Source organism: Barbus barbus (genome assembly GCF_936440315.1).
Source record: "Barbus barbus genome assembly, chromosome: 12".
NCBI lineage: Eukaryota > Metazoa > Chordata > Actinopteri > Cypriniformes > Cyprinidae > Barbus > Barbus barbus.
This window is the reverse complement of record NC_136740.1, coordinates 32,778,932-32,795,777: the sequence shown is the minus strand read 5'-3', so window position 1 is coordinate 32,795,777 and position 16,846 is coordinate 32,778,932. Positions and strand designations below refer to the sequence as shown.

The window sequence follows — 16,846 nt, the reverse complement described above, 5'->3', positions numbered from 1 at the left end:
TTAGTTAGACGTGAAACCAACATGAAAACCAGAGAGGTGTATATGGGTGAAAAACCAGCAACTGTGAAGCTGAGAGAAGAAAAATCAATCAAACCATTGCACAAACACTGGCAACAGCAAGTACAACCATTAATCTCCTGAGGAAGAAAGAAACCACTGGTGGACTAAGTAACACCTCAAACGGGTAGATCAAGGAAAACATCTGCAGTTGATGACAGAAACATTGAGACAGCTGTAAAGAAAGACCCTAAAACAACTGTTAGTGACATCAGCAACAACCTCCAGAGGGCAGGAGTGAAGGCATCACAATCTACTGTTCGCTGAAGACTTCATGAACACAAGTACAGAGGCTACACCAGAAGATGCAAACCAATCATTAGCAAGAAGAATAGGAGACCAGCCTCAGAAATTCTGGGACAAGGTTTTATGGACTGATTTTATGGACCAAAGTGATGGAAAGACTAAAGTTTGGAGAAAGAAAGGATCTGCTCATGATCCCAAACATACAAGCTCATCTGAAACACAGTGTACACAGGTGTACATTATAGTACACATTACACAAGTAATGCAACGGCTTGGGCTTTCATCGCTTCTTCTGGGACAGGCTCATTAATCTTCATTAATGATGTAACACATGATGGCAGCAGCTAAATTAACTCAGAAGTCTACAGAAATATTTTGTCTGACAATTTACAGAAAGATGCAACCAAACTGATTGGGAGATCCTTCATCATGCAGCAAGATAATGACCCGAAACACAGTGCCAAAACAACACAGGAGTTCATCAGGGGCAAGAAGTGGAAGGTTTTAGACTGGCCAAGTCAATCTCCACTTAAACCCTGTAGAGGATGCATTTTACCTGCTAAAGAAGAGACTGAAGGGAGTAACCCCCCAAAACTGAAAGAGGCTGCGCTGAAAGCCTGGAAAAGCATCACAACAGAAGAATGCTATAGTTTGGTGATGTCAATGGGTCACAGGCTTGATGCAGTTATTGAAAGCGAAGGATTTGCAACTAAATATTAAGTCTTTTTCACTTTAATCTGTTAATTCTATCTGTTCCAATACTTCTGGTAACATGAAAAATGGGTGGGTTCAACAAAAGGTGCTATCTTCTAAGTTGTGTATCAGATCCAGATGGAAATACCTGTAAATAAAAGCTGAAATGTTAATCTCTCATCTCATATTCATCTTGTGACGTCAAACCCAAATGTTTTCAGTCTACAGCAAAAATAAAGGAATTGGCCTCTCTGGAGCTGGGCCTGGACTCACTCAAGATTGATTTGTTTCATTACTGGATGAATCAGTGTTTTTGAATGAATCTCTTGAATGAATGATTCAAAGACAAATACATTTTTAACAGCACATTTTTGCCACCTAAAAAACCCAATGTGCACACAGGAATTGATAGGTGGAATTCATTTTAATTTACAACAAGTATCCAATTCCTGACCATAAGTATCTGATTCTGGAATAGGATTAGATTTTCGACTCCCAACACTTCTATTAAGGGAGGTGTGGAGCAGATCAAACAGGAAACAGTGTGAGTCAATGCATGTGTTTATTCATCACAGAGGAAGTAACATTACAAATCAAACCGATGAAGAGAAACTAAAGCGGAGTGATGAGACACGCGTCACATGAGCGGCCATTGCTCTTCCATCCTCCCATAATCCCACAGGACAGTCTTTCGGAGGTATGAACGTGTGTGTGTGTGTATGTGTGTGTGTGTGCGTTTACGGTGCCATCCAGAAGGGCATGGGCTGCGTCTGTGTTTTGGGCCGTGAGGGCGGTGATGACGGGCAGCGGTACATCCATCCTGCGGCTCCGGACGCTCTGGAGGCCCCATGATCCTCTTCTTCATCGGAGGAGTCTCCGGCGTACGCCACCAGCCCCATCCGCGCGCGCTTCACCTGCGGCTCTGACGAGAGAGACCAGAAACACACAGACAAACAACACGCCACAGCAGCACAGTTAATCAAACGCAGGATTGGACGACAGCCGTGCGTCATTGGGGGCGTCCAATCAGGAGGCGGCGTCGAGGAAGGAGGCCCCACCCCCACAGGATCCGGACACATGAAAGACAGGGAAAAAACACAGAGAAAGAGAGAGAACACAAAACACAAGAGAGACGGCCATTAGTGTGGCAGCCACAGGGCTGATGACATCACCGCTCGGGGGAGGAGCTTCACTCAACACGTTTGACCAATGAGGGGCGGAGAAGCTGAAGCGTGTCATTTCCTGAGGAAGCGAGACGCTTCAGCTTTACCTGTAGCTAGCGTACAGTCCTCCGCCGCTGCAGCGTCACTTCTGCATGCAGAGAGCATCAGCGTGAGTGATCATGAGCAAGCTGCGTAATCACTCTGTCTTACCCAGAAGGCTCTGCGCCGGGGTCTTCTCATCTGCTTTCTGAGCTCTCGGACCGTCGACTGGTGCCGGAGCACACGGAGGCGGCATGAGTCTGCTGCTGCTGCTGCGTGAACACACACACACACACACACACACACACACACACACACACACACGCACACACACACACACAACAATAATCAATCAGGATTTTTTTTCAGCACATAAGGATATAAATATACATATACACAAATATACACATATCCATACATATACTGTATATATTAGGGATGCAACGATACCATTTTATCAGAACCGATCCGATCCTGAAAATCCTGAGTATCTGCCGATACCGATCCAGTTTTATTTAAATCGATGTAGAATTTCTGTACTTGTGTGTGTTACTCTTTTGTGTGTTAAACACAATCTACTACATATAGATAACTTCATTAATGAAAAAATATGTAATCATAATCTGACAAAAATACTATTATAAACTTGGTTTATAATACAGCAAAAGATACTCTAGAAAAATCATGGGTGCACAATAATTTTATAAAACCTAGTGAAACATTTTTATTTACAAATAAAAGTGAATAAGTGTAGGACTAAATCTGGTGAAATTACACACATCGCTCTTTGAATTGTTGTAAAATACATTCATGAAAAAACAAGCAAATACATTTATATATAAATATATAGGCTACTATAAAATTAAGACATTTCTTTTAAATCTGTAGCACAGTAATGAAGGCAGTAACGTGATAGATAGGACCGAACAAGAAAGACTGTTAATAATCGTTCATTGCGCAAACGTATAATAAGTAAGGCTCTAATACAGAGCAGCAGAAAGCACTTATGATCCCGTGCAGCACGGCTGAATAATGCTCTTGAAGCGACACGGAGTCACAGCGCAGCGCTCTGAGTCCACATAGAAACGCTCAAAGTACCAAGGGAAGAGATATTGATGCGTAGCGTATTCAATCTGTGCGTACATTTATTAATCCTTTTCTTTTAACAGTTTTAAAGCTCAGTAACTGTGCTCTTGAAGAGTTTGACTGTAGAAACCGAACGAGACACAGTTTGATCGCTGAATGGAGGATGACAGACAGCTGCGGCGGAGAGGAGAGTTCACCTGAACTTGAGTTTAAAGACTTAAATATTCATCTGTACCTCAGATTAAACTATGGAACAGCTTCAGAACACTTGAAATATAGTGCATGAAAACTTTATGGTGCTTTCTAATGTTTTTGTGCTTTCGTGGGGCTCAACAATAACACATTAGTACGCGCACAATAACGGATTTGGATGGGTCTCGTCTGACAGATACTCGATCCGCAGGAAATGACCGTATCGGAGCCGATACCGATCCTGAGTATCGGATCGATGCATCCCTAATATATATATATATGTATGTTGTTAGAGTTGATGCTGATGTAGTTATCACTACAGTATTATTTTTGGTGTTAGGTATTAAAAGCATCCCATGATGCACCTGATGACGGTCCAGAGTGATCAGAGCTGAAGCAGCAGCTCAAACACAAGTGTTTTCATTACTGTCATGTTTTGATCAAGACATCAGAATTTTGAGATAAAAAGTTGCAATTACCAATTATTATTTTTTATTCCACGGCAGAAATAAGCTTCCATATAGTGTCCAGTACTCTGATTAATACTCTGAATCGGACTACAGCTACAGATTACAATAAAATGTTTATTTTTCATCTTTTCTAAGATAGCCTTCCACTAATACTCACTCACAGAGATCAGTCACACTGGATTTACACAAATCATTTCAACATGGCATCAACTACTGATGAACACACTAATGTTTATTTGAATGATCGTGTATTACTCTATCTTTGGAAGGCTTTTATCTTTCCAGCATATTAAAATGCACAAATTCATGTTATTTAGTATCACATTTGCATGTTCACGGTTCTCTGGCGTTGGTTAATGATCACATGACATGCAGGTAAACAAATAGAATATTTTATGTATTTAGTATTTATTTATTTATTTATTTTAGTAGTTTATTTGTCAGGGACCATGTACAAAATACATTAATCTTACGAAAAGATGCTTTGTACCAGAGTTAGCAAATGCTAATTTCCATCTGCAGTCCCCGGGCAGTGCACACAATATTACAACATTACATTACAAACAGCTGTCTATAGCACTACCAAATACATGCAATATGATCATCTAAAACTAATCAAATATTTCAATCAAAAACCATCACAGCCTAAAATATGTACAACAGTCAAAAACTATGCGTTTTATTTTGATTGATGTTATTTTAAAATGATTTATTTTCATTTTACATTGTTATGATTTAATTATTGGCTTTTCAGTAAACTCACGAACCCCCTGCAGTTCCTTTATGAACCCAAGTTTGGGAAACTTTGATATAATGTAACATTTACAGTTGGGCAAAAAGTATTTAATCAGCCACCAATTGTGCAACAGAATGGGAGAAAGAGTCCAGGAAATCACATTGGAGGATTTTTAATGAATTACTTGGTAAATTCCTGGATTCTTTCCCCCATTCTGTCTCTCATAGTTGAAGTGTACCTATGATGAAAATTACAGGCCTCTCTCATCTTTAAGTGGGAGAACTTGCACAATTGGTGGCTGACTAAATACTTGTCTTTTTTGCCCAACTGTAAATCACTTCCTATTGTCACTAACAACAAATGGAATATTTTATTTTTCTTCTCATTTTTAATCTACCCAGCTCTGTGTGTGTGTGTGATGATCAGACACTGGTGTGTTGGGGTGTGTGTGTGTCTAACCTGTCTCTCTCTCTCACAGGCCCTGAGGAAGCAGCAGACGGGGGTCCTGATGCCTCAGAGCTGCCCACAGACATGCCTGCACCTAAATTAGTCATATGAATGGGTCCATGCTATGAGCAGAAAAACACAACAGCATTAACACACACTCATTTACACACACACACACACACGACTGATCTCTCTCTCTCTCTCTCTCTCTCACACACACATCAAATCATTCTTATACAGAAAAGGAAAATCACATTTATAGTCAAACACATGAGCAGTTCCCATCATTCACCAAAGGAACCCTAGTGAGCAGCTGTATGCTAACAGCACAGATCAATTCAACAATCACAATAAAACATTACATATAAATATTAATAAAGGCAGCAGCTATTTACACTAAGTGCTAATAGCTATAGATTCGATTTACACTGTTAAAAAAGCAGGATTTTCTGGTATTTATATTACTTATTGCAAATAGTAGCAATTATCTGCACCTCAGTATTGTAGTACATTATAAAACAGTACGCAATAATAACATATTGAGTGTAAATTATCATTTTAATTCAAATGATTAAATGGATGCCACCTTATTGTGACAATAAAGCCCTCCCTACACCTACCCTAACTAATACTTTATTTTCAACTTACTATTTCCTTCATTTTTTTTTTTTTTGACATATTGAAAAAACAAATTTATTGACATATTAACTCTTTTCCCGCCAAACAGGTTATTTCCCAGGTTTCTGTGTTCTCGCTGTTATACGCTAGGGGCGCTGTTACACATCTCCTGAATGAGTCTAGAATCACTCGATCAAACACAGACCAGGAAGACGCAGAAACCAGTGCTCTCATATGGAAGCATATGCATATGAAAAATAATGCGATCATCAACACTAACCGCATATAAATGAAAACTGTCTAATGTTACAGAGTGAAATGTGGATCCAGAAAGAGGTAAGGGACTGTTCAAGCTTTGAGATACTGATGGAAGCCATCTACTGCAGCTTTGCTTTGATAATATTACTGAATATGATCCAGATGGAGTATTCCACGGGAACCAGATGAGTCCTCTGCACAATCTGACTCTGCTGCAGCCTACAATTAATCACTATTTCAACAAACTATTTCCCTGTTTGATACTGTAAAGCTGCTCTGACACAATTTGCATTGTAAAAAGCGCTATATAAATACTGGTGACTTGACTATTTGATAAAAATGCATTTTTCTCAGCTTTTTGCTCAAAACGTTGCTTTTTATGAAACCTACCTATATTCAATTGTTGATAAAAATGTTCGAAACTAGAATAAAACTGATTTTTTTGTTTGAAAGTAGAGGGTCTGATCTTTATTTTGATGTATTGCATGATCAGATATTCATACAAGAAACGTATGAAAATCAGCAAAAACGCTGGCAGTGGCTGGCAACTTTTCTTCAAAAACGCTGACGGGGAAAGAGTTAATGAGAGTGTCTCAGATCAGTGCCCGTGCTGCTGTCTAGTTAGGCGGCTCACTAGGGTTTGAGATTTCATCCGCAGTCATTCATTACAAATATACTGCAAACACTTTCAGGTGCTCATCATGACCCCTGAGGTCAAAGGTCACTTCATTACAGGCTCCGCCCACACACGGTCTGTCACAGGCCGCTGACCGCCCACACCTGCAGAAACAAAGTAAAGGCAGACGGAGACTAACGCAGCATCCGGCGTGAGAGCTCACCTGGTATCCCAGCAGGCCACGGTCCGTCTCATCTGGCACCTCCTCCGTGAAGCGGCGTTTCTGCGGCGGATTGGCCGGAGCGGCGGGAGGGAACGGAGTCGGAGGAAGCGTCTGGAGACAGAGACAAGCGTTTGAGCAGATGGACGCCGGTGAACAGGAACTGATTTTATAGAAGACAGAGAAGGTAGAGGTGTGGAGGATGCTATTCTTCATCTTTTACATCTGGGGGCGTGTTATAGAAAGGTTCTTATCTTAAGATATTAGGGATGTAACAAACTATATTATTAATATCGCGATATCAAGATTAGTGGTCGACCGATATTGCTTTTTTGACAGCCGATGCCGATATCTTGGAAAGCAGGGTGGCCGATATAATTTTATTTATTTGAATTCATATTTAAGAAATTTTAAATCATTTGAAAATGGATTTAAAAAATAAATGTGTAAAACAAACACACTTACACTTTAGATATTTTTTTTTTAAACAAATAAATAAATATTTAATAAAAATATAATTTAAAAGGAAGTAAACACTGTAACCAACAGGGCACTCCGTATTCTGGGAAGTTTGTGGGAATCGTATTTTTTCAAATAAAGCCAAGGTAACACTCATTTTACACACAGCACACAGTGAAAATGACATGAATATGACAGCGGGCAAATGCATAAAGCGTCATTTGAAATCACAAGTTTAAAGTTTGTTGATCACACGTCTCCAATTCACAAGGACCGACCGTCACGCAGAGAACACGCGATCATGCAGGATACAGATGCACACTTCACAAGACCTCACAGCTAGAAAAGCTTGTGAAATTAAATGTTAATTAGTCATTCAAAGACGTTTAAATTATATAAATGCATATTTGCTGAATGACGGCAAACGAGAAAGTATTACAATGTTTACTTTTCTATTACTAATAATATAAATTATACTTTTTGTATACATTTTAATTCCTTTAACCGTTCTATCTGATTATTAGACAGACTTCTGTCCATCTTAGACAGAACTGTTAACAACGACAGCTAACAAGAATGAGTCAGGGAGAATGTGAGCGCTGTAGCACTGCCGTTCACAGCGCCGTCAAAATAAAAGTCCTGCCTTGAACGCATCGGCCAAACAGGAACAACTTATCGGCCGATATTTGGCATTTTTCATATCGGTCGACCACTAATCACTATAGCAAAATTATCATTTTTTTTTATATATTTGTTTTGGGTCATTATGCTTTGGCACAGTATCTGTCAAATGAACTAAAACCAAAAGCACAATATGCTTAATCCCTTCATCAAGTCTGATTTGCTGTATATTTCAGTGAAGCGCACACTTCGTTCAGACGATCAGCTCCTTTCACTAGATTTGTTGTGCATTAAAGTGCAGTATTAATGGCAGACAGCTAGCTGTTTAAATGAGTCCAAATTCAAAATATCTCTTTCAAGTGTAGAAATTAGGAAAGAAGTATTGTAATTTCCCTACTGTAGCATAAATCAAAAATAATATACCTATGAAATATTAATTTCCATTTATTTCACAGTGCAATTGTTTTACAATATATGGCTTACTACTGTCATTGTTGTTGTTATTATATTCTAATTTGTCTGGCTTCCTAAAACAGCAGTGTGCATGTAATTTAGACAGACTGTATATCACAAATAAAAAGAGGGCTGAGTCTCCTTTAAGGTTCAGCTACAAGTCTTTCTGATTCAAGTTTTCTTAGTTCAGAACGTGAGTTAGAGCTCTTAATTGTTAACTCTCCAAGTGCATTAGATAGAATAATTTAACTTTAAAACGTACAAAATGTTTCATTTGTCTTTTTTCTCTATTTAAATAATCGCAATAAATATCATATCGTGAGATTTTGATATCGCTACATTCCTATAAGATATGATACATTAGGAATTTTCTGAAATTCGTATTACAGAAGCAAATCTTAACAACAATCTTACAAAATCGTATCTTATCTCTAGTTAGGAAATCTTAAATTGCATCAGGTTCTACATCCACTCTCAGGTCTGTTGCCAAGCAACCAACACTGGAGCTGCTGATGAGGGAAACGATGGATAAACAAAACCCGCGGGCTTTTCATTTCAGTGCCACGGAAACTGAAACTTTGATCATTTCGGTAGAAAAGGCAAAGCCGACACTATTTGGTAAGTCTTCACCTTCGCTCACTAACGAAGAGAAAGACAGGGAGCAGGCTAGAGTTGCCGAACATGTGTCTTTCTACCATTAAACATCTCCATTCTTAATTTTAGATTATTAATAAATGTAATGCCATTGTTGGACAGCGCAACTGCAAGCGGTTTTTCATTTAGCTTTCAAATAATTTTGAAGTTAGGACAGCTGTGTCAGTTTTTAGGATTGTGTGTCATGTTGGGAGGTTTCTGTAAGACCCCTGTCCTATCTGTAGTTCAGATAATGCTGTTCTGTAACAGCTTTTGTCCTAAATGAGGTCCTAACTCAAATTACCAAGCTTACCAAACACAAGATAATATTTGAAAGTTATATTTCTGTAATAGGACCCTGGTTTATAAACCTTTAGAAAAACCAAAAACGTGCGCCAGGCTGTTGTTCATCGATTTTTCTTCTGCTTTTAACACCATAAAGCCACATGTGTTAATACAGAAACTAATATCTGAATTTAATACTGATTTAAATGTATTATTATTATTACAATATTTAATTTAAACAGAAAATCCAGTGTGTTAAAATCAACAATGTATTTTCTAAACCGCTGTATTGTTCCACGGGCTCTCCTCACGGTCGCTGTCTGTCAACCCGTGTTATATATCATGTACACAAATGATTGTCGCAGTTCATATGAGGATAGCCATATTATTAAATATGCAGATGACTCCGTGATAGTGAGTCTTCTACAGGAACAGGATCGAGGGTCCTGTAGTAGAACACTTTGTAATGTGGTGTAGCAAATTCCACCTTCAGTTAAATGTGGAAAAAACATGGATATGTTAATCGATTTTGGAAGATCAACATTGAGTCCAGGGTTGACGAATACAGACGGAGTGGATACTGAATTGACTGACAGTCATAAATATCTTAGGATCGTAATTGTTGACAAACTAAGCTTTGAAGGTAGCTTTGAGGCGTGTGATGTACCTGAGCCGGGACGCTGGCGGGCGCGGGGGTGATGGGATACTGTGCGGTGGGGACGGGGCCCGGGGCCGCAGGAGCCAGCGGATACTGAGGAGCAACAGGCTGCGGCACCAGGGCAGGGTAGGACGGCTGGAAGCCTGCGGGAGGGTAATACGGAGCCTGCGGCAGGATCCCGTTAACGGCTGGAGGCTGAATGAATCCTGCTGACAGACACACAACGATCAGTCCAAACAAGCCTCCACTCACATGACCTCATATGAAAACCAATAGAGACAGAGCACATTTAGGCCACGCCCACACCGGGGGGGGGGGGGCAATCCAGCGCTCTCCATTGACTCTGTATTACTGGAAGCTGCCTCCTTGTCATTTCTGACTTATAACAAAAACCAGAACAATGTCTATAATATACCGTAAATAAAGGTTTTTATAAGCTGCCGACCCACAAAACGAGCGTTTAAGGACACAAACAGCTGTAGATGTCGGGGTATTTCACGTTGGGCCATTCAGTTGGATCATTTCTCAAACAAAAGAAAGGTAAGGAAAAGGGGCGCTGACATAGACCAATAAAATGTAGTTTCTCCTCCTCTCAGGTTCACATCGGGTGCTCAAATAATCCTTTGACATGATTAAAATAATGAATGTTTCCTGTCGCCGATTACGTTTCTCTCCAGTGGGGGTATTTCTCAGAGTAAGACACGTAGCGCTCTACTTTTGTGACATTAAACGCTCGTTTTGTGGGTCGGCAGCTTATAAAAACATAGTTGTGTGTTTTGTAGCTTGTTTGCTGTACACCTCGTCACACAGCAGCTTTTAGACATTGTTCTGGTTTTTGTTATAAGTCAGAAATGACAAGGACACAGCTTCCAGTAATACAGAGTCGATGGAGAGCGCTGGATTGTTTCTCCACCGGTGTGGATGTGGGTTTCTGATTATGACGCGTGTCGCTCTGTCTCTATGATGTCAACAGATCCTGCTGAGCAAAAGCGTTCATGTAACTTCAGCACACACAATTTCTTTGCAACTATCGTGATACGGTCACATTCTGCTCTTTTTTCAATAGAAATTTAACGTACAATGATTAACAATAAATCCCAAACGTAGTGCTGTCAATCGATTAAAAAAAGTAACTAATTAATCACAATTTTTTCCTGAAATTAATCACGATTAATCCCACCTAACATTAAACTTTTTAAATCTACTTTTATATTGCAATAATTTCACATTTAATCTTCAAATTAATGTAGAAACAACATAAAGACGGTATATTTTTAATATTTGATTAATGGCATCTTTTTAATGAATGAAGGCCAGTATCACTGACACCAATATTGATGTCTCTATAAAATAATATTTTTTTCCCTGATATTTAACCATTGACTATTGCCATTCAACATTACAGTATAATTGAAAGCCATCAATTTTAATATTTATTAGACTTTAATAAAAATAACTTCTTATTTAAGTGAACTTTAAACAATTTTCTCATAAACACAGTATAACCAATGTCATATTTAGCTACCTATGCCCTTCAGCAAGTAGGAAATATACAGAAATTGAATAAAGTTATCAAACACTAAATTCTAAATTAAATACAAATGAGTCCTTAAAGCTATAAAGTTATTGATTTCCTTTTTTTTTTGTTCTTAGATGAACAGACATCACAGCAGCTGGGCTAATAGGTTATTTTGGCTGCTTTTTCTTTAAGAGCTGCCGAGGCGGATCTGACACGCATCGTGTTTTCTCTCTTTACACTCACTTCACATTTTCTGACCCACTTCAGGTCTTAAAGTCTCTATTAATGATCTGACGAGTGTGTTAGATGAGTGAGAAAGTGCAGGACAGTTTTGAAAACAGTTTCAGAGACATGTTCTTAAATGTGACTCGTATATTTCACGCAAGCACAGTTTTAAGGCAGTTTTAATCACCTTCATGACTTAACTGACCACGACATTGCATGCACATCGTTTCTTTCGCGCTTTGATATGAAATGATAAAGGCTACAGCGTGCGGCAGCGCCTTTGTTCAGTACAGTACAGTTTCCGCGCTCCTTTGACTCACGCCTGACGCTGAAGTGAAGTTGAAGCACGCGTCTGAAACATCTATTTGAAATGCTCGTAAAGACGTTCTGTGACTAAATTAGCAAGAAAAAAGAGACAGAGGCAGCAGTTGTGAGTGGGGTGGCCAACACTAGCCCCGCCCCTGTGTTAACCCCCGTTAAATATTTTTAACGCGTTAAACTGAAAAAATTAATCACCAGCGTTAACGCGCTAATTTTGACAGCACTAAAATTATACAACCCAGTCTCCTGCAATCCTGCTGCTTTAATTCAAGCGAATAGCTACTGATCTTCTATTGCACACATATATATCCACATGATGCAAATTCACAGGTCAGAGTTCAGAAAACTTAATCTTGTTTGCTTGCATTTCTGGTCTCCTACGTTCACGTGTGTTTGAATAGAAGTCAACAGGATGAGAAGAGCAGCATGATCCGATGGAAAGTAACTACAGCTCACTCACTAAACGTCGCTACATGACATCAACCCAGCGACTCTCAGAAACTACATAAGGTTTATCCATTTAAAGCCATGACATAGAATTTTTATTTTATTTTAATATGTTCCTTAAGGTTTAACTGTAATGTTAAATAAATTAGATTTTTCATTTCATGACCCCTTTAAATTTATTGCCATATCAGCTTCATCTGCTTTTCATGGCAGAAACAGATTAAACACTCAACCACATAATATCATAAATATAATATAATAAAAACACACATTCTATAAAATTCAACTCAGACAAGAATTCTATAAAGGATGTACTTTTAAAATTCTTTAAATGTACTTTAATAGTTCTTAAAAGTTTGTCCCTTAAAAAATAGAAATAAATAATAAATATCAAATAATAAAAAAAAAAAGCAGTGAAGCATTGTGTCCTGCCTAGACCGTGTGTGTGTGTTTTACCTTGTGTGGGCATCAAACTGCTCATCTGATTCAGGAATCGAGAATACTCAGCATGAACCTGCCAGACAATAAAACACACACACACAGACACACACACAGACACACACACAGAGACAGACAGACACACACACACACACAGACACACACACAGACACACACACAGACACACACACAGACACACACACACAGAGACAGACAGACACACACACAGACACAGAGACACAGAGACAGACAGACAGACAGACACACACACACACACAGACAGACAGACAGACAGACAGACAGACAGACAGACAGACACACACACAGACAGACAGACAGACACACACACACACACACAGACAGACACACACAGTGAGTTTTACTGAAAACTCAAAGCATTAAAAAAAATGAAATGTTGCCTTGGCAACTAATAGAAATATAATGAATTAAAGCTGACACACTAAAGTAAATAAACATTAAATGAAAATAAATATCAATAAAAAAATAAAACACTCCAAAAAGTCTAAAAATATAAAAATAAAATTGAATTAATAAAACAAACATCATAACAGTTCATAATACTAGAATAACACTGATTATATATGTTGTATTTATTTGCACTACTGTTATTTTAATTTGCATAAATTTTCATTGTTTAATTTGCATACACTTCAGATAAACACATGCAGCCCAATAAACTGATAACAGACTCAGAGAGTGAGACGCTCTTACGGTCTGCAGGAGGTTTTCACACAGTGTTTTTGCAGCAGCAAGTCCTTCTGGTTTTGGGTGACTGGAGGAACAGAGGAACTGGTGAACACTGGTGCACGCTGGTGAATGAGTGTGTGTGTGTGTTTAACATTGCTCTCTGTGTGTGTGTGTGTTTAACATTGCTGTGTGTGTGTTTAACATCGCTCTCTGTGTGTGTGTGTTTAACATTGCTGTGTGTGTGTTTAACATCGCTCTCTGTGTGTGTGTGTGTATGTGTGTGTGTGAGAGAGAGATCTGTACACACACCTGATGTAGATGTACATGGGCTCGAAGGCTTCTCGTCCAGACGCAGGCTCCAGGCAGCCGGACCCCCGGCCCCGCAGGAAGACTTTGGCCCCGGTTTCGGCCTGAATGTGCTGCAGGTACGAGCAGCCGGGCCCCTCCACACGCTCCTTCACACAGAAGCCCTGCACGGCCTGATCCAGACCCACAAACAGCTTGTCCTGTACATAATGCATCTGACACACACACACACACACACACGGTTAGGCTGGTGTGCAGATGAGACACACGTGTGCATTACGCTGATGTGTGCGTGTGTACTCACTCCTCCTGGATAGTGAGGTTTGTGAACAGCAGGGGGGATTGTGTGTGGAGCAGTGGGTCCGGGCTGCTGGTAAACGGTGACCATTGCACCGCTGTAGCTCGAGTTAGTGGCAGCCTTCACTACACCGTTAGTAATGATCTCCTTTATCCTGTTAACGGCCTCTACACACACACACACACACACACACACACACACACACAGAGTGATGTTAAACACACACACACACACACACACACACAGAGAGTGATGTTAAACACACACACACACACACACACACACGTGATCCTCAGAATGAAGCGAAGCACCGGTCACATCACTCACTGTCCACTAAGTCTCTGGTTTGTCCCTGGACGTGTAGATAGAGCGGACGGTCACTGCAGAAACATCAGAGAGTGATGCATTAGTGTTTATATTCATCATAGAACATTTACTGTCAAACTAATCAACAAAAACAGATGACGGACCTGGGCAGTGCTTTGATCTTCTCCTCTGCGGTCATGAAGCGTCCTCTGGTGGACACAGCAGCACCGCTCACTCTGCTGATCTGAGTGGAAAATACACATGTGCCAGTATTCAGTAATGCAATATATCACCATAATTAATATGCACGATATTGTTATCGCGGGCACTTCAAAATACTGAGAATATAACAAATTATTCAGTATTTTGAATGCATTTTAATAATACTCTTCCCATAAACTGGTCACAATGCACAACAGTGCTGTATGCTGCATTAAAGACTTGTGCTCTCTGATGTAAACAAGCCCAACACGGATAGAAGTAGGGCCGGGTATCGATTCAGATGTCCCGATTCGATTTCTTCCAAAGTTTACAAATGGTGAATTAATAAAAAGAAATTAAGATCCACAGGCCTGTATTTAAACCTATTCTTTTTTTGTATAAAAAAAAATGTTTTTTTGTAATCAAATTTAAAATAAATTTATCCTAAAAATTAAACCCCAAACAAAGTGCTGCACAACAGATGTTTACTGTTAAAATTCAAAAGAAAACAAATGTGATTATTCCTTTAAAAATCAAGATTTATTAATATTTATTATTATTAGTAGTAGCATTGTTGTTAAATTGAGTCAAGACTTCAGACTGCTAAATAGTAATATTTCTGACAGTTTCTGCACGTTAAACTAAACTTGTATTTTGAAGGCTTGCCGTGAGGAACTTACAGCTGCTGTGTATGTGATATGATGGTAGATTTCTCAAATTAAACGGTGCAATGCTAGTGAAGTGACTCTCAGAGCAGCTGGAGATGATATTCTTGTGTTTTATCGTGAAATAGTGAGACGGCAGAAGCTGAAAACACCGCGAGCATCATCCACGCGTATGTATGTAGTAAACAAATAGTGCGTCTGCTCCATCCGCTATTCATTTATTGCAGAAATCGTGGCGTGATGTCAAATGCTTCCGCAGATTTGTGGTATTACTATAGAATTTTACCTGAGCACTGCATATCACGCGTATTGCTTTGTTCTTGTCAACAGTATCTCCGCCATGATAATCACTGAATGAATGACAGGCTTTCTGTTTTAACATCACGCATCTAGTGGAGAAGACCAATGATAAGATTCACATTCATCAGATCTTGTTTTAAATGTTTGCTGAAATAAATACAGGACAAGATCGATTCGCGGCTTTTGAGAACCGATATCGAATCGACGTCATTTAAAAAAACCAATTAATCGAAAAATAGATTTTTTTTGCCCAGCCCTAGATAGAAGCGCATGGCGGAACGAGTGAAGGAGACGCGCTGAATGAAAACACATTCACTCTCTGCCAGCAGATGGCGCTGATGGAACAGCAGAAATGCAGCTGTTACCCTGGAAACCAAGTAAACAAAGCTGCAGCTGCACTACTTTCTGAAACGTGTTTAAGTGATTTAAACAGCCAATCAGATGTGTATTTGCTATGGTGTATTGCTTGATTGTAGGCCTATTTAAATGTTCAGTTATTTTTGTTATAAGAAAAAAAAGTTATTAAACCTGTTATACTGTCTTATGACAACAATTTTTTGCAACAATTTCAATATTGTGATAATACTGTATACCGTCATAAAAGCATTAGCAATTAATTGCAACATGAAAATTTGATACCGGCATATCCCTAGTGGAAAACCATCAACATCTCACACATCAGGACAGAACACACACACACACACACACACACACACACACGGGTCTGACCTCGTCTTGAGTCTGTCCGCGGGTCAGCAGATTCCGACAGGTGAGCGGGACGTCGTTTATCTCCACCTCGGCCACCACCAGATCATCTTTCACCTTATTACCACCAACACCTGCCACCTACAGACACACACACACACAGACACACACACACCATGTGTAATTATTCATGCATGCCTCCTCCTCATATTCACACTACAGGTTAGTGTTTGATTCTTCATTCATTCACATTGCAGTGTTTGTTCTATTGTGCAGTATTTCTGCTCCACAGTTAAGCTGCACACACACAGACACCCGTCACAGCAACAAACATACTTTTCAATAATTCATATAAAGCTGAAATATTTACTGAAAAACTTAAAACTGAACATCTGAAATGTTGCATTGCCTTCTAAAACTGAAATAAAAATAGCTTAAAACTAAATCAAAATATTAA

The 16,846-nt window shown here is 39.3% G+C and overlaps 1 protein-coding gene across 6 annotated transcripts in view; it reads right to left on the bottom strand.

The window, feature by feature from the left end:
• Positions 1–1,540: 1,540 nt before the first annotated feature.
• LOC306878139 (KH homology domain-containing protein 4-like) overlaps positions 1,541–16,846 on the bottom strand; it is an 18,925-nt gene continuing 3,619 nt past the window's right edge. The window contains exons 3-14 of one of the 6 annotated variants that reach the window (XR_013784917.1): positions 16,414–16,530; positions 14,683–14,762; positions 14,540–14,592; positions 14,219–14,379; positions 13,918–14,129; positions 13,633–13,693; positions 12,919–12,976; positions 9,960–10,156; positions 6,845–6,955; positions 5,142–5,223; positions 2,370–2,470; positions 1,541–1,918 (exon numbers count right to left, since the gene is read on the bottom strand). Coding sequence is in view for 4 of the 6 variants with exons in the window: in XM_079430281.1 (XP_079286407.1) it covers positions 1,734–1,918; positions 2,370–2,470; positions 5,142–5,251; positions 6,845–6,955; positions 9,960–10,159; positions 12,919–12,976; positions 13,633–13,693; positions 13,918–14,129; positions 14,219–14,379; positions 14,540–14,592; positions 14,683–14,762; positions 16,414–16,530 (1,449 nt within the window). In the remaining 2 variants the exon portion in view is untranslated. Of the gene's footprint in view, positions 1,919–2,369; positions 2,471–5,141; positions 5,252–6,844; positions 6,956–9,959; positions 10,160–12,918; positions 12,977–13,632; positions 13,694–13,917; positions 14,130–14,218; positions 14,380–14,539; positions 14,593–14,682; positions 14,763–16,413; positions 16,531–16,846 lie in introns of all 6 variants that reach the window. The other 5 variants (XR_013784918.1, XM_079430281.1, XM_079430282.1 and 2 more) reach the window with 5 other exon arrangements.